Raw genomic sequence first — 14,941 nt, 5'->3', positions numbered from 1 at the left:
TTGGGAAGAGGCTGAGCCTGCGATCTGAGAGGTGGGTGGAGGAACCCTTTCCCAAGCCTAAACCTGGGATAGAGGCTTTAGGCTTAGGCTGGGGCCAAGCCTGGGATCAGAGAGAAGGAGAAAAAAAATAATGGAAACATATCCTCAGGTGAAGATAAAAATAAAAATAAAGAAATGTCATATCCTATGAAAGACACATCTTGAAAATGCTTAAAGAAAGTTGTCATTTTTTCATGGTGAAGGGACTGGAGTCCATGTTGATGAAAATACCTTGGTGGCTGCAGTGACTGGCAGTGGCTGCAGCAGCAGGGTGATGGGACTGGCACCTTTCCCAGAGTGGCCGGGGGATGTTCTGGGGCCTAAGTGTGGGCCTACAGGCTAGGAGTGGCCTGGGTCCTGATGATGTTCCTGGGACCCAGGCTGCTTGGAGCCTGTGTATGAAAATTAGCTTCCATCTTTGTTGAGTTAATTTTCTTATTCACTCCTGATTGGCTGGTGGGTGTAGCGGAGGTACAGTCAATTTGCATGTTTTTCTTTTATTAGATACAATGGTTTAATATAAAAAGAAGTTAAAGCCATTCTTAGAACTACATCATATTTTGTCCCTAAGAATTACTTAGGATTAACAAGGAACTCTGTAATGGAATTACAATTTTAGTATGTTGGATTAAATCATTTCAACTAATTATTGAGCTGATTTAAGGGGTGGGGGGAGGCATTGACATGCTAGTTAATGTATGTACAGGTGCCAATAGAAACAGTTTAGGCTTGAAAGAGCTTCCATACCACTGGAACATATGATTGCTTAGTTCATGAGGACCCCAGTGTGTGGGGGAAAAAAGAGCTTATTAATAAAACAGGGAATATGATATTTTGGCAATTGCAGTAGTATCAGGCAGTACTATTTTTATGGAATTATAAATAGACAAAACTTTAGGACACATTATTAGTAGTTGACTACTACCGTGTTTCCCCGAAAATAAGACATCCTCTGAAAATAAGACCTAGCGCAACTTTGGGAGAAAAAATTAATATAAGACACTGTCTTATTTTCGGGGAAACAGGGTAGTTGCAGAAGATGGTTAGTGTTCAAACTTTGACATTGGCCCACATGTTGTGGCAGAGACCATATTTATAATTTACATTGGATTTATGCCCTCAGCTATTTCTAAATGTACCTTTCTCAGAATTTTTGCCAATAATATGCATAGATTTCTGTTTATTGAGTGGCATACAAATGAATGTAATCTTTCAAAGTTTTAAAGAATTATGCATTCTAAGTCCTTTTTCATTTTTACTTTGATTCTGAGGTTTCTCTAAAAAAATTGTGTGATTTTTTAAAACAAAGTTAGAATCCAAATGAGTTTTCAAATACTACCCTGGAACTCTACTATAATTATGCTAATGTTCACAGTACTTTTGGAATTCCTCTTTGAAGACTATATTTACAACCTATAGCAATTCTTTGAAATATCACTGTGATGGCATTTTAAGATAAATCCTTTGATGCTGATGTTGATTCTTGAAAATAGAATAAGAACCATTGGATCATGTTTACAAAATTTTTGTTCAAATCTAGTATCATTAGTTAAGAAAGAGGGAAGAAAATCTCTAACAAGATAGAACTATGAAGCAATGAAATGATTTTTTTCTTACATAAAAATAAATTGTATTTATTTCTTTTTATTTATTGATTTTTAGAGAAAGAAAGGGAGCAGAGAAAAGGAGGGAAGTAAAGAGGAGAGAAAAAAAGAGAAAAAGAAAGAGAGAAACATTGATTTGTTGTTCCACTTATTTCTGCATTTATTGGTTGATTCTTGTATGTGCCCTGACTGGGCATTGAACCTGCAGCCTTGGCATATCAGGACAATGCTGTTAACCAACTGAATAACCCGGCCAGAGCTTTTTTTTTTTTTTTTTTTTTTTTAATCTAATTTTATTTTATTGGGGTGACATGGGTTAACAAGATTATAAAGGTGTTTAGTGTACATTTCTATGACACACATTTTGTGCCTGTTACTCAATGTCAAATCATCTTCAATCACCATGTGTATCACCCTCTTTACCCTTTACTAGTCCCACCCACTTCCCTCTGCTAACCACCATACTGTATGGTTATCTGTGTTTATGAGTTTCAATTTTATATTCCACATATGAGTGAAACATGGTTCTTAGCTTTTTCTGACTGACTTATTTCACTTAGCATAAATGATTTTAAAAAGTAGTTGAGCAGTTGTGGCATCGTTGAATAAATGCATAGTCTGAAAGTGTGCACTCTGAAGGATAATATTCATATTCACTTGAATATATGAATTCTGAATTCTGACAAATTCCTCTGAAAATATTCTGTATTTTTATAGTCTGAAATAACATATTATAGAAGATATTTTCCTACATTAAAAAAAAGTCTCCTGGTACAAGTGGCCATGGTACTTGGCCTTTCTGGCTTTTCTGTAGGTGACAAGGCTCATGCGTGTGTCTGCTCCTGTAATCTTGGTGTCATTTAACCTTCTTGGGCATTACTTGTTGCTAAATGGTGTCCAAGGACCTTTCGAGCTTTATGACTGATAATCTGCAGCAAAATAACATACAATTCTCTCTGCTGCTCAAAACTTGATCCCTTGTCTTTTGTGGAAGTTGTTGGCTTTTAGAAATAAACAGTTTGATCTAGACTAAATTGAGAAGGAGACATAGACAGATTTAGTGATTTGATCTGCAGAAGTAAATGACACACATGATTGAGGTTGGGGATAAGATATTTACTGGAACATGCAATTGAGGAGACCTTTAATTCTCCATGGTAAGCTTGCAGATGGAGTTTAAAAAAGCATTTCCTAAATTTCTGCATCCTCTGTATGAAGGCATTCTGGGCATGAGAAATGGTGCAGATCAAAATACAATGGCATGTTGAAGCACCGATCAGACCTTTAGAGCCAAAGCTGCCCAGAGGATTTTAGCCTGTACCCATGCTGCTCTCAACTCATAGAGGCCGGGATGCCATCTTCCCCCTCCCATATGCCCATCTCCTCACACTCCCCCTTTGCAGGCCATCAGGTGGCCTCTGGACATAATTCTTAGAAAACCTTGCTTCACATTATTGTTATTATTGGTCTTCCTGTTAAAATATAAACATAACATATCATTTGTTTTTTCTCAAATACTCTTTCACATACTTCATGCTTTCATACTTTATGTTTCAAACTCCCAATACTCCTCTCCCTCTGAAACCTTTCCACTATGCCTTTGAAAACCTATTTCTGTATATTCCCTTTTCTTCTTGCTTTACTAAAGCATGGCTCACATGTAAGACCTTCGCTTTTCACCCAGTGCTTTCAAATAGTTTGTATCGGCCCACACAGTGTTTTAGGGTTGGGAGAAGAGATCAGTGTCTTCTCCCTTTGTTCCTTTCAGGCTATTAGTGCTCCATTCTTTTTTTTTATGTTTTTTTTTATTAATTTTTATTTATTTATTTATTTATTTTTACATATTTTATTGATTTTTTTATTGCCCCCCTCCCTCCCTCCCACACATCCCCTCCCTCCCCATAGTTTTATGTCCATTGGTTGTACTTATATGCATTTATACAAGTCCTTCGGTTGATCTATTATCTCCCCCTGATATCCCTACCCTCCCCACTGTAATTTGACAGTCTGCCTGTTGCTTTACTTTCTCTATATCTGTCTCTTGGTTCATCAGTTTATAATGATCTTTATCATCCACTGATGTGTGAGGTCATGTGGTGTTTCTCTTTCATTGATTGGCTTATTTCACTCAGCATGATGCTCTCCAATTCCATCCAGGTTGCTGCAAATGATGAGAATTCCTTCTTCTTTATGGCAGCATAGTATTCCATTGTGTAGATGTACCATAGTTTTTTGATCCAATCATCTGCTGACGGGCAATGGAAGCTAAAGAGAAAATAAACAAATGGGACTACTTCAAAATAAAAAGCTTTTTTACAGCAAAAGAAACCATCAATAAAACAACAAGAAAGCCCACGGTGTGGGAGATCATATTTGCAAATATTACCACTGATAAAGGTTTAATCTCCAACATTTACAGACAGCTTATACAACTAAATAAAAGGAAGATGAATGATCCAATTAAAAAATGGGCAATGGACCTAAACAGAATAGTGCTCCATTCTTATGTAAGCACCCCTCTCCCCTCAACACAGCTTTGATGTTTATGTCTGTTGGTGTTGCCATGTCTCTGTCTTCTCCCAATTTCTTAACTACTCTCCCAGTTTTAACCACTCTTTCCTGTTTTCAAAGTCATGCTATTAGCCCACTTTGATTTCCATGTGGATGATCTTTCTTATATGTTGGCCCTTCTTGTTTTTAAGATATTTATTTCTAATAGAGTTTTGTGCCACACCACTTTATTTTTTTTTAATATATTTTATTCATTTGTTTACAGAGAAGAAGGGAGAAAGATAGAGTTAGAAACATCGATGAGAGAGAATCATTGATCAGCTGCCTCCTGCACACCCCCCATCGGGGATGTGCCCACAACTAAGGTACATGCCCTTGACCGGAATCAAACCTGAGACCCCTCAGTCCCCAGGCTGACGTTCTATCCATTGAGCCAAACCGGTCTTGGCTGTGGCACACCACTTTAGATGTCCACTCATGGCTGTATCATGGGCCTTATCTTCGCTTGCAGCTGCTCAAACTCTGAAATACTAAAATCATACATCTTAAATTAAAGTTTCATGACAACTTCCTTTGCTTGCACATCTCTAAAGTTGCTCAAAAGCATCATATGGAAAGCTGAGCTGCCGATCTTCTTTACCAAGCCTGCTTCTTCTCCTGAGGTCTCATGTTTTTTAAATAGACCCCATCCTGTACCAAGTTGCCAAGCTAGAAACTTGGAATTCATTCTTGATTTCTTCTTTCTCATCATCTGCTTCTCTCCACCTAATATTGTCAGTTCTGTCTCCTAATATTTCTTGAATCCATTTTCTTCTCCTTGTCACCATTCTCTTTCCAGATGCAGACCTGGAGTTTTGCAGCAGCCTTTTAAGGAAACTTCCTGCACATAGTCCTGCTTCTCTAATCCATCCTTCACCCTGACCACACAGAATTGGTCTAAAATGCAAACTGATCACGTCACACCCCTGTTTAATATTATACTCTTAGGATCCAGTGCAAATCCCTGAACACAGATTAGAAGCCCTGCATATCTGGCTCTGTTTACCTCTCTAGCCTTAATTCTTGTTTCTTTCCCATCATACATTATGATTTAGTCATGTTTATTTCAGTTCCTGGAATATGCATTGATTTATTTAACTCTGAGCCATTGAGGATGTTCCCTCAAGACAAATTCTTCGTCTTCCTCTTAGTTTGACAAACTCCTACTCACCTTTCAGGCTTCAACTTTCTCTAGAAAGGTTATTTTAATCCCCTTAATTCTGGATGGGTGCTTGTTTTCTGAATTTTGGCATCCTGAAGTTGCTCTATTCAAATACTTATTCATCTGTATTACAATCCCTATTTACTATATTTGTCATAAACTTTGTGAGAGCAGAAATGTGTCAACAGCACCTAGAGCATTCCTGATTCCTAGTAGGTACTTTTAGTTTATCATTTGCTTCCCAATGAGACTGTAAGCATTTAAGGGCGAGACCCATGTTTCCTATTTGCTGCTCAGTTATTTGACCTTCCTCAGACCTCAGTTACATTATTAAACATGAGTAATTTGTAATAAGCCATCTCTAAGGTTCCTACCAGAACTAAAGTGCTCTATATCTTAAATGCTGCATAGAGTCCTGAAGTCATTAATCCTAAACAAAACAAAACACTTACTGTATCTTTTGGGAAAAATAAAAATGTTTTTGGTTGACTTGGTTAGAGTGAATTCTTGATATTTTATAACCAAAGAAAAAGACTAATGTTTTCACCATTGTCTGCCTATATACTTTTTATAATAAAAAATGCCTAGTATATTGAATGCATACAAATGCTATCTTACTAGATTTATGATAAAGTTGTAACTTTTATTTTATCAATGCAATGCTTTACTTTTTAAATACATTGTTTACTTTATTGACTTGACCATGATGTTATTGTTCTATGGAGCCTGATAGTACCTTGAACACAGTCCTGTGGGTCAATTAGCATTATGAACTCAACCATGGCCCTTAATCTCTCTGAGCTCCGGTATCTTCATCTGTAAAATGGATGACAACACATGGCCTAATCAGTTTACTGAGGGAATTAAATGAGACAATCCCTATAAAGTGTGGAGCTCAGTGTCCAGCACTTAGTAAGTGCTAGATATGCTCATTGGTCACCATAGTGAGATTTTCGTCTGATTTAACAGTGCCACAAGAGAAAAAAAGCTCTCCAGTTCTTACATGTTAATTTTATGGGTGGTATTTCTGTTACTTTTTAAAACCATTTACACCCACTGGTTTATGTGATATTTTGATCATAAAATAGTAGGTTCTTTTTGTAGTTATGTAGAATTGAATTGGCTTACTTCCTTGTGTTCCACTGCTCATAATTTCATAGTGACAAGACTGGTTCAATATGGAACAAAATACCCTTTATATGGATGCCTTTTTTTTTTTTATATGATGCAAGTTGCTTCTGTCACAAAATGAATTCAGAATGCCTGTCTCTAAATCTTTTGGAGTCAAATCAGAGTTAACTATCAGGTAGAGAAAAGTTGTGAATTTAAAAGATAATTTTAAAACAAACTCTTGTAAATGATAAGGTATCTTGTGCACCATTTTACTACCTATTCTTATGCTTTGCTTTCACTTAGAAAACAGCATAAATTTATAGCCTGACCACATTGTGTCCTAAACACCAAAGGCAAATGACATTGAGGGGATTTCATCTTAACCACAGAGAAACTGTGACAAGCCCAAAACCACAGGATCAAGTAAGTGGTAGATCCAGGAATAGAACTGAGAAGGCTCTGATTCCTCCTCACATGCTGAAACCACAAGGTTCTGCTGCTTTGGGACATAATGATAGATCAGCTAATGCTGCTGAGCCGCTAGTGCATGACACATTGGGCCAACCATATGAGGGCACTGTCTGAAAGCATGCAGCCTTTACTTTCTAAAGGCCTGTGTGGAAACCAGAGACAGAGGAAGGAGCCATTGCAGGCACTGGGTGTTTATTGACTGATATTTGTGTTTGGGGTAATCAGTTGCTACCACAAAGTTTGTTTCTCTGCTAAGATTGTAAAAAAAACAAACCACCGCATAATATTTATAACCAGAGAAGGCCATTCTTAATAATATTTTAGTAATTTTTAATAAAGCTAGAATAGCATCACATATGAAAGAACCATATGATTTGTTTGTTTCTTTAAAAATTTGAACTCATTCCCCCATTGTACTTTACAATTTTTGTATCTTCTGCCTTTACTTGATTTCCGTAGCACTGAAATGGTTGGTTTGAAGGATTTGTTCTGCTATTTCTTTTCCTCTTTGGGGACCAGATATGCCAACCTCCTCACTCGGTCATGCCATAAGCAGTCTTATCCTTTATTGCTATTTTCTGTGGATAAAATTTAATTGTTTTTACTTATATTTTGCTGTTTTATTATATCATAAATCTTCTTGCTAGGGTTATTTTCTTTCTTCCTGAAATTCACCCTTTAGAAGATCCTTTAGTAAAAGTCCTTTAGCATTTATTTATCTAAAGATGTCCTCTTTCAACCTTACTCTTGAAGAATTACTTTGCTACATATACTATTCTAGGACGACAGTTATTTTCTTTTAGGCCTTTGAAAATATTTTACTGTCTATGACTTCTATTGTTGCTATTAAATAATAAAATATGTCTAGTGATGATAGGGTACTCATCTGCCATCTTTGGATTATGAACACTTATATGTATCACTCCATTTAACCCTGATAACAATTGTATTGCAATATGCCATTATTATTCTCATTTCTCCTAATGGAGGAATAGACACAGGCCAGTTAAGGATACAGAATAAGTAAGGAGGGCAGGATTTCACCCCTGGAGCTCCGACTCTAGAACCTAGGTTTTTAAACAACTTCCATAGCCAATCAACTACTTAAAGAGAATGAGATAATAATACTGTAATAACTATGTATGGTACTAAGAGGATACTTTATATTGAAATATTGGGGGAACTACTTTCTAAAGCATATGATTGCCTAACCACTATGATATATGGTATGCCTCAAACTGATATAAAATATTTAAAAATATATAAAAATAGAATGAAAGATAAATAACATGATTAAATTATAAAGTTATTTTAAAAATTTACTAATTACAACAGGGAGACATTTTTTTCTGGGTGGAAAGATTAGTAGACTAAGCATCACTGTTAGACTATCATTACCCAGCAGGGTCAACATGCTCCTGCCTGTTGCTCATCTACAAGGTGAGAATAATAAATACTGCCTGCCTCATAGGTGGTTGTGAAGGATAAGTCACTACACATACGCTCACACACACACAAAAGTGAAAAAGTATTTGTTGTTATTAGCACAGAAACTAACCTGACTATACATCAGAATATAGTATCTGATAAAGGTGATGAGAGAAAGGATGGACTATTAAATTAATGGTGCTGGTATAGTTGTGTGAATTATATAGAAAACAGAAATTTTTATCGATTTTTCTGAAAAATCTACATCCAAATAGTAAAAAATAATACCAGATATAGAGCTTAATTATTGTCTAAATTCATGATATAATTAGAACAAAATTTTGATTGATAGTTAAAATGTACCGTATTTTTCGGACCATAAGATGCACCGGACCATAAGACGCACCAGTTTTTAGAGAAGGGAAATGAAGAAAAAAAGATTCTGAAACAAATAGTGTCCTAAAATATTTTATGTGCATTAAAACCCAACATCACAGTCATAAACACATGTAAACAACAGCATTTAGAACCATTTTAGAGCCGGGCAAGCACACAGAGACCACACAGAGCCGGGCAAGTAAAAAAACTTTTTTTTTACAGTATATGTGTAGGCTATATTTGGACCATAAGACGCAGGGACTTTTTCCCCCACTTCTGGGGGGGAAAAAGTGCGTCTTATGGTCCGAAAAATACGGTATGTAGAGAAGGCTGTAACAAGCATACCATCAAAGGTATAAATTATAAATAAAAAATGGAAAGACCTGATCACATTAAAATTTAAAATTTCATGGTGGAGGAATTGAGCAAAAAAGAAGAAAAGGAAAACGGGAACTCATGGACATGGACAACAGTGTGGTGATGGTTTTTGGGGGAAGGACATGGGTGGAGGTGGAAGAGGCATAGAGGGGATAAAGGGTTTTGGAAAAATTTGTTTTAATTTCTTTTGTAAAAACAAACTGGAGCACTGTAAATGATTAATGGCACAATATACGACAGTAGGGAAATCTTCTGTAACATATATAACTGAAAGTTAATAATCTTAATTTGTAAAGAGATCTTATGAAATAATAAAGAAAAGGACCATAAGAATAGAAAAATTAACCAAACAACATGCAATCTTCCAGAAAGAATTATAAATAGACACGGGAGGAAATGCCGTTTCACCAGTAATAATAAAAAAATACACAAAAAATCAGATACCAATTTTCACTTATGAATTTAATGTGATTTAAAAAGATAGTTCATCAAGGACAAATATAATAATTCATTAAAAGCCACAATGGAAGGAAATAATTACAGTCTTTGTTGGATCCGAAGAAAGTGACCTCATCTGCATCGTGATAGCACAATGCGGTGGTTTGAGACGGTCTTTGAGAGATAGGCATAATGTAGACAAGAAGTGAGAGGTTTGGCGATGTGGTGGAGGGAGAACAACAAATAACCATAGTTTTGGTTTTATCATGGCTAAGGAATCAGGTTTTAAAAACAGGGAGTCCTGAGAATCCTTGAAGATAGGAAGGGACCAGTAGAGAAGGAGAAATGGAAGCTGTTAGTACAGAGAAGTAAAGTTGAAGCAATAAGTCCATAGAAAGATTAGAAACAGGAAGTAAACATACTTCAGAAGTAGATTGGGGGAGAAAGAAGTAAAAGTGTGAAGATTTTTAAATGGAGAGGAAGGATAGGAAAGCTAAGATTGTTCTCTCTGGATAGCATTAATCTTAAGGAGGGAGTGACTGGTAAGAGACTGAGTGTTTATGGGACTAGGAGAATAAAAAAAAGGTTTGAAAAGCCACTTTGGGATCATGGAGTGGACCAATAGGCAATGAAAACAAATATTACGGGTTAAGGTCCTGGCTAAGACTCTATAGCATGGAATTGCGTGCTATCTAAGTGGAGTGAGGGGAGTATTCGGAGTGAGGGAAAACGAGGGAAAATCTGTCTTTGGCATACAGCCGTGAAACAAGCTGTAATGAATTAGGAGGAAAGGAAAGACCAGAATGAAGATATTATGTGCTGGAGAAAGAGTGGAAGAGATGGAAGACAGGATTAGGGACAAAGAGAGGAGTATTTTAGAATTTAAGATTTAGACCATTTGCTTCTTCCTCTTAATTCATAATTTATTAGCTGATCTTTTCTCATATGGAAATGTTCTAATTATTTTTATTTCAATAAAACATTTTTACCATGAAAGTATTTTTTTTAATTATATAAGTTTCAGATGTACAACATTGCAATTTGACATCTGTATGGATTACAAAGTGCTCACCTCCAAAAGCCTAGTGACCATCCATCACAGTGTATTTGCCACTCTTCACTCCTTTCACCACATCCCAACTCCCTTCCCCTCTGGTAACCACTCGTCCTCTTTATCTATGAGTTTGGTTTTTGTTTATTTTTTTTAAGACTCCACGTATGAGTGGAATCATAAGGATATAATGCTAACTCCTTCTGACTTAGCATTATATCCTTAAGGTGCATCCATGTTGTCACAAATACCAAGATTTTATTCTGTTGTATTCTGTTATATCCCACTATATATATATCACATCTTCTTTATTCATTCATCCATTGATGAGTACTTAGGTTGTCTAATTTCCATATCTTAGCTATTATAAATAATGCTGCAATGAATGTAGAAGTTATATATCTTTTTTAATTAGAGTTTTTATATTCTTCACATAAATATTCAGAAGTGAAATAACTGAAACATATGGTTGTTCTTATATTTTTGAAGAATCATCATACTATTTTTCTTAGTGGCTTTATAAATTTACAATCCCACCAGCACAAGTCTTCTCTTTTCTCCATGTTTTCTCCAGAATTCACTGTTGTTGTTTTTTTGTCTTTCTTTATGCTAGCCATTCCTACAGGTGTGAATGAAATTTCATTGTGGCTTTGGTTTGCCTTTCCCTAATAATTAGTGATGTTGAACATGTTTTCAATTGCCATTTCTTTTGAAGACCTAATGAATGGTTGTAATATAGTTATATAATATTTAACAGTTAACTGGAGGCTACTTTAGAGACCACTGCAAAGTGAATTGATAAGTGACTTTGAGACACTGATCTACTGTATCATTATGCATCCTATCTTCAAGTAAGGGTTATAGCACATTAAAATTAGACAGTTTATATTTCCTTTCTGAATTCCTCTCACAATTCGGGACCCCTTGAGGGATGTCGGAGAGCTGGTTTTGTGTGGATCCCAAGGGGTCCCAGATTGCGAGAGGGTGTTTCTCGGGTGATACACCCTGAAATCAGGCTCCCTCCTCTCTGGTTTCGGGTGAGTCACCCAAGAACCACAGCTGCCAAGTCACTGCAGCTCAGTGGCTCCTGTGTTGAGTGTCTTCCCCTGGTGGTCAGTGAGTGTCATAGCTACCAGTCGGCTGGTCAAATGATAGGCTGGTTTCTTAGGGTTTTATATATATAGATGTTATTTCATTAACCTCTTCTAACACAAATGTTTTGTCCCATAGGTATGGCATGGATTGCCTTATTCAATTTGAAGATTTTGCCAATGTAAATGCATTTCGTCTCCTGAACAAATATCGAAACCAGTATTGCACATTCAATGATGATATTCAAGGTAATAAAATTTTCACTGCATGTGGACAAGAATAGTTTCTGCTAATGGTTGCCAGAGTGAAGGAGGTTGGAGGAATGAGTGAAAAGAGTTAGAGAGTATAAAAGATACATATGTTGTGGGGTCAAACCCTGGGTTCAAAATAAGACCACTGGAGGCTAATGATTGATTAAAAAAGCAGGCAAGGGTTTATTAAAATAACTGGCCAGGACAGTCCCAAGAGCACCACATGGAGCTGGACTCCACAGGACTGCACTGTTTCAGGGGTAGGCAGTCCCTTTTAAAGGTTCAAACCACAGGAATTTTCCTTTGTTCTAAATTCTTAATCTTAAAGATTACATTCTAAAGACTGGGGTCAGCCCGAAGGGTCTTTCCCAGTCACATCCTGCTGGACATTGGAATGTGGCCTTATCTTGCGATAGATAACACAGAAGCAGAGCTCAGAGGTTATCTACAGTTTCTATCTCTGAAGGTTACTGAGTCAGTGGGAATCAATCTCCTGTGGTCCTGGTCCCAGGCAAGGGAAAATTGCCTTAGCCTCCAGGTCTCCACCTGGAAGCTGAGGTAAACATTCTGTGTTTAATCAGGTGCAGGAGCCAGACTTAGCAGGGTTAAAATTCAAACAGCAGTTTTTACCTGAGATGTATATTCTTAATGTCTTATTTCAACAAACTCCCAGTTATAAAAGAAATAAGACATGGTATTATAGACAGTAATATCATAATATGGTGACAGATGATTACTAGACTTATTTTGGTGACCACATTTTAAGGCATACAATGTGGAATCATTATGTTGTACACCTGAAACTAATATAATTTTGTATGCAAATTATATGCAAAAATTAAAAAAAAAAAAAGGATATCTACTGAATGCCAGGAATTATGCTTCATGATTTGATACATTATTCTTATTTTCTTTCTTATACTGTATTTGAGAAAAGTATTCTGTGACACTGGAATATATCATATAACCCATGAGCTAGAGAACAAGCTCCCCAAAATCTGATAAAATTTCATGATTACAGCTAACAAGAAATCAAACTGAAAATGTACCGTTCATTGTTTTAAAATAAACTGCATATACTTTTCTCTTTAGCTATTATCTCAATCGGCCACAATTTCTAAACTTCATCCCAATAAAAGCCCCCTTTCTGTATAGTGCATTGATTTTTACTATTTTGTTTTTGATAGAGTGCAGTTCCTGTACTACCTGCTTTTGTCTATGTTACTTGTGTTCATTTGTTTGTCTCTTTTCTTTTTAAACCCTGATAGACAGCCCTAGAAAGAATTCTGAAAGTGATTTGATTAGGCTAGTGGGAAGTGGTTTAATAAATTTTTAAAAAATATTTTTTATTGATTTCAGAGAGGCAGGGAGAGGGAGAGATGGATAAAACCATCAATGATGAGAGAGAATCATTGATCAGCTACCTCCTGCATCCCCTCTGCTGGAGCCCTGGTAAGTGGGGCATCTGCCCAGACCAGGAATCTAGGTCAACACTCAACTCCTGAGTTCAGCCTCTTAGCCTTGCAGGCTGTGATTGTTGTTTTGTGAGCACTTTCATACCTTAGCAACATTAGAACCCTTGATGGCCTCTTTATGTTTCAACATTATGCTAATTTCTGCCAGCAACAAAAGCATTCTCTTCTTTGTTGGGTGAGAGACACTTTTTGTCAAGCTGAGGTATCAGCTGGAAAGGTTATCAAGTCATGGAGGCATTCAGTACTGGTTTTTCATCCCCAGTAACCTGCCCTCAAATGTAATCAACATCCATTTTGTCTACCTATTTTCACATAGGAGTTTTAAAATAAAACTGCCTTCGCCTCAAAATGAATAATTTGGGGGGAAAAAATAGATTTAATCTCTGACAAAAGAAAACTTGTGGCCACTTATTAGGTTTCTGACTAGAAATGACCAAACCATTTTTCCATACCAAATAGTGTCCTTAGTGACACATTTCCCACATATGCTTCTATTTTACCTTTTTAACCTTATGTTTTTACCATTTTTCCCACAAATGTAATACTTTCCCCACTGTGGGCATAGGAATTGCCTTCCAGTGCCAACAAAAAGAATTATGTAAGTATTACAGCCTTACCATGTAAATAAATGTTTTTACATTGAACCCTTGGGGAATTTTTTAAAACAGATGTGTTATTTAAAGATATTATGTTATGAATATATTTGATTTTTTAAAATATTTAAAATTCTACTGTATTAATGATCTAAAATAATCATAAGCAATAGAGATTTTGATTCAAAATTTATTTAGTTCATAATGCATTCTAATTATAAATTATTTTTAATTGAAAAAAATGTGCGAATTAAATCTATTAAACATTTAATTATATAACTTGGAGGCCATCAAACTTGAGCAAATTCACCCAAAGAGTTGGTCTCATTCTCTGTTTATTTTAAAATCAACTACAAAAAGAGATTTTTCTTCTCATAGTAGCCTCTTTGGCTCCTAGTTTGATTGTTAGGATTTTTAAAATAAGGTAAATGTTGCCTAATCTTATACTAAATGTGTTGATAATTGAAAAGATTTCACGAAAGAATGAATACATTGGCTGAAAAACCACATTTTAAAGTTTCACTACACCATTAAGTTATAAAAAGCATATTAAATAGCAAATGAGAAACTGCTTTTCTCTATCAAACTGGCAAATATTTTTATCATTCTAACCGTTAATGATGTTTTAAAGAAAATGAGCATTTTCATTCATCGAAGGTGGAAATATAAATTGGTAAAATTCCTGGAGAGGTAACATGTGTCAAATACCTTGAAAACGTGCAGATCTTTGATCTGATAATTTTATTTTTAGCAACTTATCCTGAGCAAGTAAAAATGCAAAACAAATGTACAGATCTTTATTTATTTTAATTATTTATTTTTAAAATTGAGGTATAATTGATGTGGAATATTGTATTGGTTTTAGTTGTACAACATAATGATTTGATATATGTATATACTGCAATAGGCTTAACATCC

The 14,941-nt window shown here is 35.8% G+C and overlaps 1 protein-coding gene across 1 annotated transcript in view; it reads left to right on the top strand.

Moving 5' to 3' along the window:
• Window positions 1–14,941, top strand: part of ME1 (malic enzyme 1) — a 135,462-nt gene that overhangs the window by 89,897 nt on the left and 30,624 nt on the right. Inside the window, exon 7 of the mRNA XM_084890631.1 lies at window positions 11,843–11,952. Coding sequence (XP_084746757.1) covers window positions 11,843–11,952 — 110 coding nt within the window. The remainder of the gene's footprint in view (window positions 1–11,842; window positions 11,953–14,941) is intronic.

The sequence above is a fragment of the Pipistrellus hanaki genome, assembly GCF_964339955.1.
Source record: "Pipistrellus hanaki genome assembly, chromosome: 7".
Lineage (NCBI taxonomy): Eukaryota > Metazoa > Chordata > Mammalia > Chiroptera > Vespertilionidae > Pipistrellus > Pipistrellus hanaki.
The sequence above is the reverse complement of the archived record's forward strand: the minus strand, read 5'-3'. Positions and strand labels throughout refer to the sequence as shown.